General features: G+C 45.3%; 1 protein-coding gene across 1 annotated transcript in view; it reads left to right on the top strand.

Annotated features, from left to right (window-relative positions):
• The window catches only part of LOC147633036 (uncharacterized), a 46,906-nt gene that overhangs the window by 16,605 nt on the left and 15,707 nt on the right, over nucleotides 1–14,594 (top strand). The window contains exon 2 of the mRNA XM_086806035.1: nucleotides 6,859–6,974. Coding sequence (XP_086662161.1) covers nucleotides 6,859–6,974 — 116 coding nt within the window. The remainder of the gene's footprint in view (nucleotides 1–6,858; nucleotides 6,975–14,594) is intronic.

The following is a 14,594-nucleotide window of genomic DNA, read 5'->3' as shown; positions in this document are numbered from 1 at the left end:
ATTGCACGTAAGTCTTTAAAGTTTAAAGTTTAGTATATATGAGCAAAGTTAGTGTGGATGAAGGAAGTAATGGCCGAAGCTACCTCTATTGTCACCTTCTTCACAACAAAGGTGAAGGTGCTTGCCATGTTCCACGAGCACGGCAAGTTGGAGTTGAAGAAGTCTTTATCCACACGCTTCGCCTACATGTGGCTTCTCTTGGAGCGCCTCTACGATGTGAAATCTCCCCTTTGCCAAACAATGGTCTTAACAATGTGGAATGAGTGGGATGAGCGAGAATTGGCGGAGGCCAAAGCCGACATGTCCTCTTCTCCTGAGGATGATTTCAACCTCTTCTCTTGAGGACGATTTCAACAAGAGCTCTGATGGGGTAGTGTGGACGCCTTGTGGCTCCCATTGCATTGACTTGCTCATGGAAGATATGGGCAAGTTAGTGTGGATGAAGGGAGTAATGGCCAAAGCTACATCGATTGTCACAACAAAGGTGAAGGTGCTTGCCATGTTCCGCGAACATAGTCACGCTGCAGCAGCACGCACATCACCCTAGGGCACTGAGCAACATCGGTGACTGGGCTCCCATTTCCTAGCCGTTGCTCCCTCAAAAAACCCGGCTGGAAGAGATATCTATGAAAAGGTGCCACCACATCCTATTTATGGCTCTTCGACTTCCCATGCTCTTGCATATGGGATAATCCACCACAACTTCTAGTCATGCGATAACTCGAGAGTAGCTACGAGAAATGCCACCTCCAATACATAGCAAGCTGGAGTTGAAGAAGCCTTTATCCACACGCTTCGCCTACATGTGGCTTCTCTTGGAGTGTCTCTATGATGTGAAATCTCCCCTTTGCTAAACAGTGGTCTCAACAATGTGGAATGAGTGGGATGAGCGAGAATCGGCGAACGCCAAAGCCGATGTGTCCTCTTCTCCTGAGGATGATTTCAACAAGAGCTCTGATGGTGATACCTTTGTCTAGTCTCTTTCTATTACCTAGACTTTAGGCTCTAGCCTTGGCCCTCTTTTTGTACTTAATTTTTTTGTACTCACGACTAGCGCACATGGCACCTCTATCCTAAGTCATTATTTATCTATGCTTGTGTACTTTTGTTTGTCACTTTAAACTTGCAATATTTTTTTTGGGTTGAAACAACTTCTCTAGAGTCTATCCTTCCAAATTGAAAATGTCTAAGTTCCTAAGTGTTTTTTTTTTCAAAAAAACTGTATGTTATCGTACGGTATCCCAAAATTTCATATCATACCAAAATTCCTGTACCATAGTAGTTAGGAAACGGGTTTCCTACAGGGAAGGAAACGTTTCAACGTTTCCTTGTAGGAAACGTGTTTTTTTCAAGTAAATTTTTTTGGCCCCAAATCTAATGTTGAAATTTGTGACACTCTTTTGATAAAGTTTTTTTTTGGTTTCCATGTTCTGCTTTCCCTCATCAAGGCTGATTTATTTTGTATTGTTTATGGGCATTGCGCCATGACTGTTGATTCATCATGATTCATGTGACATGAACACTTCAAACTTATAAGTTTTAACCTATGTAGTGTGATGTATGTTTTTTTTTTTTGTGGCATGGAATGATGGATGATTGGATCATGGATCATGGATTGTGGACCATGGTCTTTGAATCATGATCATTTGACATTGATGATGGATGATTATATGGTTTTTGTTATTTGTGATTCAAAGACTGTAGGCTTCAAATTGATGTTTCCATGTATTCTATGCATTTAGTGTTATTTTTACATATTTTATATAGTATATATTTGAAATTTTGTACATGCAAAAACCTGTAGGTATGAAACTTGTAGGAAACTTTGGGCTGATTTTACGAAACCCATTTGAAAATTTTAGGAAACTTGTTTCAAACAACTCCCTAACTACTATGTCCCGTACGGTATCGTATTTTCGTACCGTGACAACCATGATTCTGGTTTGCCTTTGGATCTTCAATCTAAAACTAGAATGATTTGTCTAGTGTTGATGGCGACATTGCTCGTGAAAATCTGTGGAGAATATGTGCTGTTGCTTGTTCCACTTCAAGCAAGCTCTCAATCTCTACAAAATCTGCTGTTCTTCTTGCTGTAAGCTGAGCTGGATTCGTCTCACCAAATAATGGGTTTGAGAAAACCGATTTTGACAATATAGAATACATAAGGATTTGATGGAGCAGGTAGATCTCATGGTTTAGGATTTTGTTAGTGTGCTTTGGACAAGTCAAAGGAGGTAATTATATGGCTTTTGTGTGATTCTCCAACATCTCCAAGTAATCCCAGAAGGCAACTATAGTGCCTCATTACAAAGAGCTCCTAGCAATGTCCATGCTTTAAAGCATTGGAAGCACTCTCTTTATGACTGAGACTTTACTGTCCAAATGGATTATCATGCATTAAAATGGTTATAGACTATTCCAAGTGCACAATGGAGTGAGTGTGAGGCTTGTTTTAGAGAGGCCTTCCAAAATGTGGTGAGGTGATTGAATATATCCCACAAAAGGCCAACTCCGTGGTAGATGCTCCAAGTCATAAAAGAATAGTTTTAGGCATCCATTCCCCCTAGTAGAGACCTTGAAAGGTATGGTCCAAAGGAGATGCAACACAAGTATGCAGACTTCGAGGAACACATAGGATGGTAGCATTGGAAGCCATGTCATTAATGAGTGCGCGATGGTTGGCTCTTTTACAAGGAATGACTATGTCTACTAAAGAGCCATAAGCTGTCTCGGACTACAGTGTGCCGGTTGAGCTTCCTTGGCTTGTGTGAACCTGTGCTTGTCTTGGTGGCTTTGTGGGGAAGAGCTCTCACATTGACCATGACATGGTAGGATTCTTGTGCGCTTGCGCTTGGTCTTTGTGGGGAAGGACTCTCACACTGATCATGGCATGGCACATGCCTTTTGCATGTATGTGGATGGATCACCAGGAAGGACTCTGGTGTGAGCCCATCGACATGCTAAGAGGAGTTTATGCCTATATGTGGTGGATGGATCCCCAAGAAGGATTCTGGTGTTAGCCCACTGACATGACAATACATGTGTGGCATATGGAGCCTGACATGACAATACATGTGTGGCAAATGCAGCATGACATGGTGTGTTTTCCTAGGACTAACTACCCTGGTGTTCACTTTGTATTTATGTTTTGGGAAGTTTCCAGAAGGATTTTGGATCCCTGAACATTTAGGAAAGAGGAAACTCTGGCAAGCATCTATGGTTACAATGGATTTGGACTTATGGTTTTAATGCTCGGATTATACTGAATGGTAGTGGATCTCCTATAATTGAAGAGTATTCCATTGGTATCAGGCTTATACAGTTGGGGGGAATGTCACCATTTGGTACTCCCTCGCTCAAATATTTGGTTACAAGATGAACGAAGGACTATTTTCTGAAGGACAGACTTAGTTTCATGTATGGGCTGAGGGTTTGAGACTCGTGTGTGTGGACATTGGTCTGGTGCAAGCATGTGGACATTGTCTGGGACTAGTATGCATGAGCATGGACTTGGTTTATGGAGCCGTGACACTTGGAGGGTGGCCATAAGGACTTGGACACTCCACTTTTTGAGTTTACTTGTGCAACAAGTTGGGACTATGGTTTACTTGCACCAGAAGCATCCAAAAAGGGCAAAAGGCACTTTTACAGCTATTCTTGGCTGTGGCCTACTTTTTGCATACAAGGGGCTATATCTGACAGAAGTGCCTAGAAGAAGCAGGCATGGGGCTATTTTTTGGCTGGCTGACTTGTTTTTTCAAGGATCACTGGTCGACTTGTCTCTCACACATACAGGAGCTGGTCAACTTGTTTTCTCTCTCTACATAGCTGGTTGACTTGTTTTCTCTCATATAGGAGCTGGTCGACTTGTTTTCTCTCTCTACAGAGCTGATCGGGTTGTTATCTCTGTCTTTACAGAGCTGGTCGGGTTGTTTTCTCTCTACAGCTGCTGTTTTCTCTGTCTAGGGCTGGACAGCAGGTACAGAGGGCTGGATGGTGGTTGCTTTCTCTCTGGAGGGCAGGGCAACTTGTGGTTCTCTCTCTATGGGTTGGACATCAGGTGTTTCTCTCTCTACAAGGTCAAGCAGAAGTCTACGGAGATGTCCCGGGTTGTGGAGGAATTGCCGAGGCTTGTCCGGTGGTTCTGTTGTGTCTTGCATTAGCCTTCAGGTTCTCTTTTGGGGCTGGGCAAAGCCTTCTAGAGTTCTGGGCAAGAGAGGTGTGAAGATACAGGAGTGATCAGAGCTTTTGGGCTATTGTTCTCAGCCGGTTGAGCTTCTCTGGTGATCTACAGGCTCAGGTGAAGGTTCTCAGGCTTCGAGAGTATTTTGGTGGAGCCAAAAGGTTGTCTTTCTTGGTTAGTCCAGGTGCAGAAGCACCCATCTTGTAACCTGTAAAGATTCTCGTGGAATAGATTCATTCCTAAGGGGGGCCGGCTGTTCGGGCTCAGTGTGGTGCACTGTTTCATATTGTTTCTTTCACTTTTGTTGTTCCAGTTCAATTTGTGTGTGTTGGGTGGGCATAAGAGTGTCTATATTTAGAGCTTGGATTCTCTCTCTGTCCGGGTTTGGTTTCAGTTTGGACTTCATGGCATGCAAGCAAATGCTTTGCTGTCATTCCAATATAGTATAGAGGCCCCCACCTACGACCTCAGCCACACAGAGCGGAACAAAGTGATCCGACAGGATATAATCAGGCTTGATACTCAGAGGACTCAAAGGTTACCCACACAACCACCGGGGACGAAGATGAGCTTCTACTGTGACCACATGCTTCACTTGATAGAGCTAAGAGGATCGCTTTTATCACACAGAGTGGAACAGAGTGATCCGGGAGGTTAAAATCAGGCTTGATACTTAGAGGACTCAGAGGTCGCCCAACATTATCACCTTTGAGCCACAAGCACTGGAATGGACGGAATTCACTTGAAAACTCGTTGCTTGTCTATTAAAGGCGCACCAAGGGCTTTAGGTAGAGAGTAATATTTGTGGATTAGGTTTGGAAGCACTTCCATTCTTCCTTGAACGAAAGGGAGAATGCCAGGGTTTCTCTCGACCACTTCAAGGTGATGGGATGGGAGGCCTTCAGAATGGCAGTGGTGCCATTCTCCCCTTTAAGGTGACTGGGGACAAAGATGAGCTTCTATCGTGACCACATGCTTCACTTGATAGAGGATGGCTTCATCACACAGTCGAGATACATGCATGCACACCTATCTTTTGGAATGAGGTGTGCAATTGGCTAGATCCATACATCCTTCCATCAGCTGTGGATAGAGACAACCAGGTATGGACTAGTGAGGATTGCACTAGCAGATCAGATATGTGAGCTGTGTCACACAGAGGCTGAGATAGAGGAGCATTACATATGTAGGTGCCCGATATTCTATGAGTTAGGGGGAGATTCCATTGTCTCTTTCGTGATGGATTTGGTCCACTTTCTATGGTCATGGACTACCATGATTAGAGATGCCTAGGACTCTTTCCCTTGGAGCTCCCCACAGACACAGAGAGTCCCTATTACACCACAGGCCAGCTGCAGCGAGGGGACCATGGCCAAGGGCACTTACAGACTTCTTCCAGGAAGAAACTTCTAGAGCAATGCCCCCTCCATCTAGATCCTATGCAAAGACCACTAGAGCAACCCCCACCCTATCACCCAAATCCCAGGTGGCAGCAATTAGAACCTGATCGAGAGGAGTGTGATTAGACAGAGCCACTGAGCTTTGCAAAGCATGACGCCCTCGCCCACGACCCCAATACTTTAGGTAGATTGCGGCCTTCATCTCCCACCATAGGAGGACCTTCTCTCGCCAGCTCAGTCCCACCACCTTGAGCACCATGCAGGAGCTCCCGAGGAGGGATATATTAGCTATACGCTCTCAGTTCTAGTACCAGCTTTAGCGTTTCATTTTTAGTTCCTAGCATTTCCTTTTCTTATGTAACTCAGACATTGTATCACATGGACTTGATGTAATTATTTTGGTCTCATAGGTCAGTCACTTTGGCCTTTTGAAGACGTTAATATCTCTCTCTCTCAAGCTTTGGACACCCGATACTTTTGCTAGTAGTTGACAATGCTTTGAGGTGTCTTGACACTGTTATGCACATTTCAACGCCCAATTTTTGCAGAATTTGGTTGTCACACGAATGATGCAGCGGAAAGGCTAAAATGTAGATTAACGCTAAGCATATGAGAGATTAAAGCTTATCAAACTTATCTTGAAAATGCACAAAAGACAAGGAGAGACCTAATCTACTTTATGTTGCAAAACATGAGTATTTACAATGATGAACTTGGATCTTGGATAAGATCCTCGTTATGCATACATATCTACTGATGCATAGATAACTGATTCACAACTTTGAGATGATCTCCAGTTGCTGCTTGCAATAAGGGTGGGAGGCTGCAACAAACAGTTGTATTCACCTTGTATGTGTGCACGCGCTGATGATATGAGATGAATAAAATGAACTCCAAACTACCCTTTTATAGGTGGTTCAGGTTGGCCAGCCCTTTTATGACCCTGAAAAAGCTGTCCAACAGGTTATTTCTTGTGTTCATATTGTGCCCAACTTGTATTCCAACTATGTGCATGTCCTGGGCATCTCCGGGCACGTATTGGGCTGCCAAAACAGGCCATACTCTGCCACGCACTTTGCCTAGAAGGCGGCTACTCACACACAGTACCATGCTCCCAATTTGCACCAATGTCACATGCATCACCCATGTGAGTGCCACGTGCAGATGCATTTTACTTGCAGTTCATTTAGAGAGCTCCACTGGTTTATTTAGGTTTGTTCTCTCTTTGTTAATTGTGCTCTGCTGTGATCTGATGAGATTTTTTCTTCTTTGCAGCATTTTAAAGCGAAGGAGCTGGGGTTGCTTGCGCGTTGCTTGTGTGCACCTCTTGTTTCAATCCGTGTGGGAAAAATTCAGCGTCAAGGTCGATTTCTATGCCCCACAAGTTCAAGGTACTTATCTTTCTATCTCGAGCTTAATGTCTCAAGTTTAAATCAGTGCTATTGATTGGCATTATTTTTTACTCCAATAAAAATAACAAGAAGTTTATTCTGGGCCCTTTTACAAGAACGTCTTTCCATTATTATACATAAGTGTTTTATCACTGACAGCATCAGTTGGCAAAGCATGTGTTTCCAAATGAGAGGTTGTGGGTTTGATGAAGGGGTTGGTAGGGTCTGTGGGAATGGTTGAGTAGAAAGAGGCTTAATGTTTTTGAAAATCCAAGGAAAAGAGTGTTGAACATATTTAGGCTCAGTATTTGTCTCCTGTCCTTTAGGACAGGTGCATGTGTCGAACCACGAATATCCTGAAGATGCTACCTAATGCTTCAACAGTTCTATGTGACCTATGGAATGGCTTATTTTTGTCTATTTGAATGCACCCAACTATATTATGAAGGTGTATCTCTTTTCAGCCACACAACTGTTAGAAGTCATCTCCTGTCTAGATTTATACATCAGGGCCTTTGTTGTGGGTGTGCCCGCCCTCATCAGGTGTTTTATCATTTTTCCTCACTCCCCGTATTTTTCCCCTATTTTTTCCCATTTTTCTGTGGCATGGGAGGCAGTCTAGTAGTGGCAGGAGGACCCTGAGCCTGGCCGACTGCATCTGTGACATGGCCGACTGCAGTGCATGAGTCGTGGGACTCTTCTGGTGCTGGCCGACCCATTCTGATGTTGGCCGACTGTGATTATCCAGTCGTGGAGGTTCTTGTGTCCAGTCGGCTGCCCTACAGCAGGCCGACTGCTGATGTGGGGGCATATATATAGGCCCCCAGCCCCATACCACTCTTTGTATCATATTCGGGATCTTCTTGTGTATATCAGAGCAGAGTTACACGCCTACATCTCTCTCTCTCTTGTGCTGTTTTTCTGCCTGCGTTTTTTTCTCTCGTGTTCCCAGATCTGGTCATCATCTCCGCTGCATATTCTGACATGGTATCAGAGCCCTAGGCTCTAGATAGGTCTTGGGATTTGTGTGAGCAAGAGGGGGACTGTTTTGTGGCTGATTGGTGGACTGTTTTGGACTGTTCGGGAAGAGGAGAAGTAAGAGGAAGGCGGGCTGATTTGCTGGACAGCCACTTGCAGGTTTTAGTTCTTCTTTGTTCGCACCCACCCACCCTATTCAGAGTACATCCCCGCAATGGCAGATCTGTTTGAGATGGCTGAGAGACATGTGAAGATTCCGACACTCCACACGTTCCCGGTGGACCATCAGTTGGACGGGAGCAACTACGGCATATGGAAGGTGATGATGGAATCTGTTTTGGAGTCCTACGACCTCGCCGATTTCGTCGTTGTTGGTGTTCCACGGCCGGAAGTAGAGGAAGGGGAGTTACCGTCAACATGAAAGGACCGGGAGGCCCAGACACAATTGTGGGATTGTGTCAATGCGCCAGGGTCCGTTCGTTTATTTTCCTCAACTGCACACCGCAGGTAATCAATCATGTAAAGCATATGACGCTGGCCAGAGGTATATGGTAGCTTTTGGCCTCACTTTACAACAGGGTATCGCCCATGAAGAGGATTTCCTTGGAAGTACAGATGCGGGTTATGAGCCCTGCAAAGTCGTCGACGATACGGGAGCATATTAACAAGCTGCAGGCTCTTCAGCAGGAAGTTCTTCAGGCTGGGAAGGAGATATCGTCAGAAGACATGGCCATCACGTTGCTGTCACATTTGCCCTCTTCGTACTCAGTATTTTACTCCTCTTTGATTACTAGTGGCAGGCTCAGCACCATCACGTGGGAGGAGCTTGTGCCCATGGTCCTGGACCAGGAGGAACGATTCACGAACCCTCCTCAGGGTGGAGGTTCGGAGGCCTTTACTGGCCAACGGTCGAAAGGCCGTAACTCGGGCAAAGGGAAGGCTTCATCGGAGAAGTCTTCTGAGAAGAAGTCCGACACTGACCGCGAGAAACTGAAGGTAGAGAGGACCTGTAATGATTGTGGTGAGAAAGGCCACTATTGGAGGTAGTGTCCCAAGCGGAAGACCGAGAAGGGTGAAGATTCCTCAGCAGCAATCATGAAGACTCCGGCTTTTGTGTACCTGGAGGTGATGGACACCGACGTTTCATTTTCTTCAGGCAGGGAGGAGATTGGAGGACTCTCTGCAACGGATACTTGGGAGTGGATTCTCGATAGTGGTGCTTCCATGCACATGACTCCTTCCCGTTCCGGTTTACATGATCTCTGCAGGCTTTTTGGTCATATTCTTATTGGGGATACGTCCACTATCCCAGTTCACAGTGAGGGCAGGATGGAGATAGTTCCCGATGGCAGAGGGGGGAAGCATTCCTCCCAGGTGTAGTATGTTCTGGCACTTGGTGAAACCGGCCTCTGATAGAAACCAGAGTGCGGTAGACTAGCAGTCACCCGTCCACTTGAAGTCTAGATATGAAAACAGAAAAGATTGGAGCTAGAGTGCCCAAATCTGAAAACAAAGCGACACCTGTTGGTCCCAAAGCTTGGCGCCCCTTGCGGTATTTCTTTATTCAATTCCAAAAGTATGAAAGGCTGAGTACAACCAAAAATCAGCCAAGAGATTACACCTGTATGTCCAATCTGACGGCCCACAATCCCTCTTAGCACAGAGGATCCATGCACACAGATCTGTGTCTCAAAATAACACACTGTGCCTCCCTCTGATGAGCCAAGACCACTAAGCAGGGCAGCCATGAGCATACATCTGGCATAACTCAAGCACATGATTCAACATCTCAGCTCATACATACATGTACTGTTCAACCTCTGTCTCAACCCTTGTCAATTTGCCATACCCCTCCTCTCACAAGGGGCCAGATAACTCAAATCTGCAACAACAGACATCAAGCAGTAGAAAGAGAGATAGATGAACAGATGCAGAGCTTACCAAAATCAGCCCGTGTATTTGCACTGGAGGAAGCAACGGTACCAATCTGTACTTGTAGGCACTTGTTTCCACAACCCTGCTTCACACGCATGTACGTACTTGTCTGTACCCTCCTCCTTGCATCCAACTATATGCTGTACTTGACTGTACAGATCTGAAAAACAGCCCTGCACCGGTCTGTACTGCCTCGGGATACGTGCCAGGAATTGTCCTTGCATACGCCGCCTGCAGCCAGCACTTGTACACACCTGTACCTGCGCAGCCAGTAGTAGCCGCCTGCTGTTTTTGATGCTGGTTGCCTGCGCCGCCTGCAACAGTGATGCCCAGCACCTGTACTTGCACCTGATCTGGCCGTACAGTGTACTTGCAGAAGTACAGAACTGTACTTGCAGTCGTACAGCCTGTACTGCCTGAGTTTAGCAGCTGCAGCCGCCTGTTGCAGCCTGTCTCTGCTCCACAGCTCAACGCCACCTCTGTCCACAGCAGTACCTGCTGTCGTACAGACCTGTACGGCTGCTGTACGGCCTGCTCCAGCACACAGCACACAGAAATCAGCAGCAACAGCCCTAATCAGCAGTCGACTCCTTCTCCTCAGCTTTTCCACGCTTGAGAACTAGCATGTATCTCCACGTTTTCCAAAAGCTAGAGAGAGAGAGGGGAGAGAGAAGCACACACTCCAAAAGTGGAGTGGCCCCCTCTCCATAATAATCCTAGGGTCCCTCCCACTTTAAAAGTTATTAAAGTCCCTAGGGGCCACTAAGGCCTAGGGGCAACTTTAATAAACATTAAAAGTTTAATGTTCTAGTTCCCCCCCTTCACACCTAGGGATGTCCATACATCTTTAACTCTGTCCGGGCATCCCCCATGTGAATCATTCAATATTCTGACTCTGCAACCACCATGCCCACACTTGTGCTGTTCCATTTTCACAGGGCCATGACATACCCCTCTCTTGAAAAATGGCAAGCGTCCTCGATTGCATTCTAGTGATACAACAAAATATCCAAAGTGAAATATACAATATGGCAAGGTCAGCGTCCCAATCTCTCTAAGCAAACATTCACTACAAACCAATGGCATAGTAATAGTCCAAGTTGTATACCACTGTGAACCATACATATCCACAAAATCCCATGTGACTAGTACACATATATCATAGAAGTTCCATAAACAGATGTACTGTCAGCCATCAGTACCTTCGGGTGAGATAAAAACTGCACCAAGCGACCTCTAGATGTCATCTGAGCCTGTATGTATCAAGGGAGTGGAGGTGCTACCCCCCCTCTTGAGCATCAGGTAATGCTCCAGACCCATGCTCTGCTGAACCTGAATGAGCCACAACAAGAGTCGGCTCTAACTCAAAGGCATCGAGATAAAGCTGCAAAACCTGAGGTGAATCTGTTAAGTCACCTTCCTCCATCCACTTCGCATCCATCGGTGAATAGTTCTTGAACTTCACAAGATAGCGACGGCAAACTTTACCTCGTACCTTCCTTTCTTTATGTGCCAGTATCTGCTCTGGAATCAGAACCTCATCAAGTTCTTCAACTTCCGGCTGAGCCTCATCTAATACATCCTCAGGCACATCCCTACGGAAAGGTCTAAGAAGACTCACGTGAAAAGCATTGTGAATCCTCCAGTGATCTGGTAACTTCAAACGATAGGTTACCTCACCAATCTTTTCCAAAACCTGAAAAGGCCCATAATAACGCATGCTCAATTTAGGGAATAAGCGCTCTTTACCCTTCATCTTCTTGAGTCTAGCCTTTTCAAAGCGCAAAAGAACCCAATCACCCAATGCAAACTGTAAATCACGGTCTGCGGCTTTCTTTTGCTTCTGCTGAGTTTTTTGGAGTGCCAACTTAACTCTCCGATAAGCTTCATCTAGACTCTCTACATACTGATCAGCCTTAAAGATCTTATCCTTTGTATGCAAAATGGGTCGTTCCTTCTTCCCTCCTTCTACAATCTCAAAAGGCGCCTTGTCTGTCGAGGTATGTACAGTGTTGTTATATGCAAACTCCACCAAAGGAAGATACTTTTAAATTGTTACTTGTGCTTTGACACATAACACTTGAGAAGATCCAATACTGTAGAGTTAGCCTCTTCTGAGTGACCATCTGTCTGTGGATGAAATGACGATGAAAACTTGAGAGTTGTACCCATGTTGTCAAACAATCCTCTCCAGAACAAACTCGTCATCCGTGGATCACGGTCACTAATGATAGATGTAGGCAAGCCATGATACTTGAAGATGTTCGCCATGAACAACTTCACCATATGATCCACTTTGATCGTCTTACGCACGGGAATGAAATGAGCCTGCTTACTGAACCTGCATATGATAGTCCAGATGCCATCATTTCCCGTTTGTGTCCGTGGAAGATCAAATATAAAATCCATGGCAATGCTCTCCCAAGGTCTATCTGGAATAGGTAAAGGCTGTAATAACCCTGGTGTCTTTTGACGGTTAAACTTTACCTTCTGACATACGATGCATTGCCTCACAAAGGCATCAACATCTCTTCTCAAGGTTGGCCAATAAAAGAAAGTCTCCACTGCTTTGACCGTGGCGTCAATACCTCTATGACCTGCATACGGTGGAGCATGACTGTCAATCAGAACCTTGAGTCGCAATGGCCTGGTAACACACAGTCTGCCATGCATCAATAAAAACCCATCTCTGAGAGTATAATGCTCATGCTGCTGACCCTCAGACATCTGATCATACAACTTTTCAAAGTCCTCATCATGGGCATACTGCTCTTTCATTTCATCAAGCTCATGATGATAAGCAAGTGAAACTGCAGAGACCTGTGGCTTGCGTGACAAAGCATCTGCCACTACATTCTTTTTGCCTTCCACATGCACAATCTGGAAGTGAAACATTGACAAAAAGTTTGCCCAACGCATATGCTTCTCTGAAAGCTTAGTCTGCGTGAGGAAATAACGCAAGGTTTGATGATCTGTCTGTACAGTAAAATCAGCCCCAAGCAAGTAGTGTTTCCATGTAGAAAGAGCGTGAATTACAGCCAACATCTCTTTCTCATAAACCTGTAAATGCTTCTCGGCATCTTGCAATATTCTACTCTCATAGGCTATGACATGTCCCTCTTGCATGAGAACTGCACCAATGCTACTTCCACATGCATCACACTGGACAACAAAAGCCTTTCGGAGGTCCGGTAACACCAATACTGGGTCCGAAGTAAGCTTTTCTTTGAGCTTTTTGAATGCTGTAATTTCCCGATCAGCCCATCTAAACGGAGTTGCCTTCTTCGTCAAAGCATGAAGAGGCGAAGCAATTTCAGCAAAGTGCCGTATGTACCGCCTGTAATAGGAACACAATCCTAGAAAACTGCGTACATCATGCACGGTCCTCAAAGCTGGCCAATTAAGTATTGCTTCCACCTTTGCTGGATCCATACGGACTCCAAGCGCAGACACAATATGCCCCAAGAAATGTATCTCTTGCAAAAAGAACTCACTTTTCTTGCCATTAACAACCAGCCTATGGTTTCTGAGTTCTGCAAACACAATGGCCAAATGCCTTCTATGCTCTTCCTCAGTTTGTGAATGCACAATCATATCATCAAAGAATGTGCCCACAAACTCTCTATGAGGCCTGAAAATCCTGTCCATCATTCTGTTAAATGTGGCAGGCGCATTTGTCAAACCAAAGGGCATAACCAAGAACTCATACAACCCAAACGTGGTTCGGAATGCTGTCTTATGCACATCCTCGGGTCTAATGCATATCTGATGATACCCGCTTTTCAAGTCAATACGACTAAAAACTGTGGAGCCCTGTAAGCGGTCCAAGATGTCATTGATCCTCAGTATGGGGAATCGATTCTTGATGGTATTCTTGTTCAGCGCCCTGTAATCAATACACATGCGCCAAGAACCATCCTTCTTCTGCACTAAGAGCACAGGTGAGCAAAAGGGTGATGAGCTAGGCTGTATCAACCCTTTATTCAAAAGCTCCTGCACCTGACTCATAATCTCTTCCTGTTGGGCTGCACTAACACGGTACGGCGGTCTATTCGGTGGAGTACTACCAGGAATCAGATCAATGGCATGATCTTCTGGCCTCTCAGGAGGAAGTTCTCATGGTAATGACTCGGAAAAACAGTCTTGAAACCCACATAAGAAATCAGTCCTGTCCTTATCTAACATAGACAAATTAGACTTAGACTCATCATCCTGTGCATCCGTTACATAAATCAAGTACGCGGAAAGATGCTTTTTCATTACTGATGAAATCGCCGAAGCGGATACAATAGGAACAGATTCCCCTTTGAGTTTTACATCCAATACAAGTTCTTTCCCTCTATGAGTCAGAGTGATTTTCCTATTGTAAGTATCCACCACCGCATGTACTCTGTGGCACCATGGCATCCCCAACAAAACATCATAGCCATCCAAAGGCATGATGAAGAACTCTTCGCTGTCCACATAACCCTGCAAATGAAGCCGAAGCTTCCCAATGATAGGAGTAACGGGTTCTGCATACCTTGGACAAGCCATATTAGCCTCATGTAACGGCCCCATCTCCTCTGCGCGAATCCGCAATCGCCCAGCCAAATCTGGTGAAATGAAGTTGGCTCTAGCACTTGTGTCAAAGAAGATCAAGGCATTCTGATCTCTCACTTTGCCCCATGCCCTGCACAACTCTGTGGCTTCACTACCTGGCTGTTC

The sequence above is a fragment of the Cibotium barometz genome, chromosome 12 (genome assembly GCF_041138505.1).
Source record: "Cibotium barometz isolate CiBa-2024 chromosome 12, ASM4113850v1, whole genome shotgun sequence".
NCBI lineage: Eukaryota > Viridiplantae > Streptophyta > Polypodiopsida > Cyatheales > Cibotiaceae > Cibotium > Cibotium barometz.
This window is presented reverse-complemented; position numbering and strand designations above follow the sequence as displayed.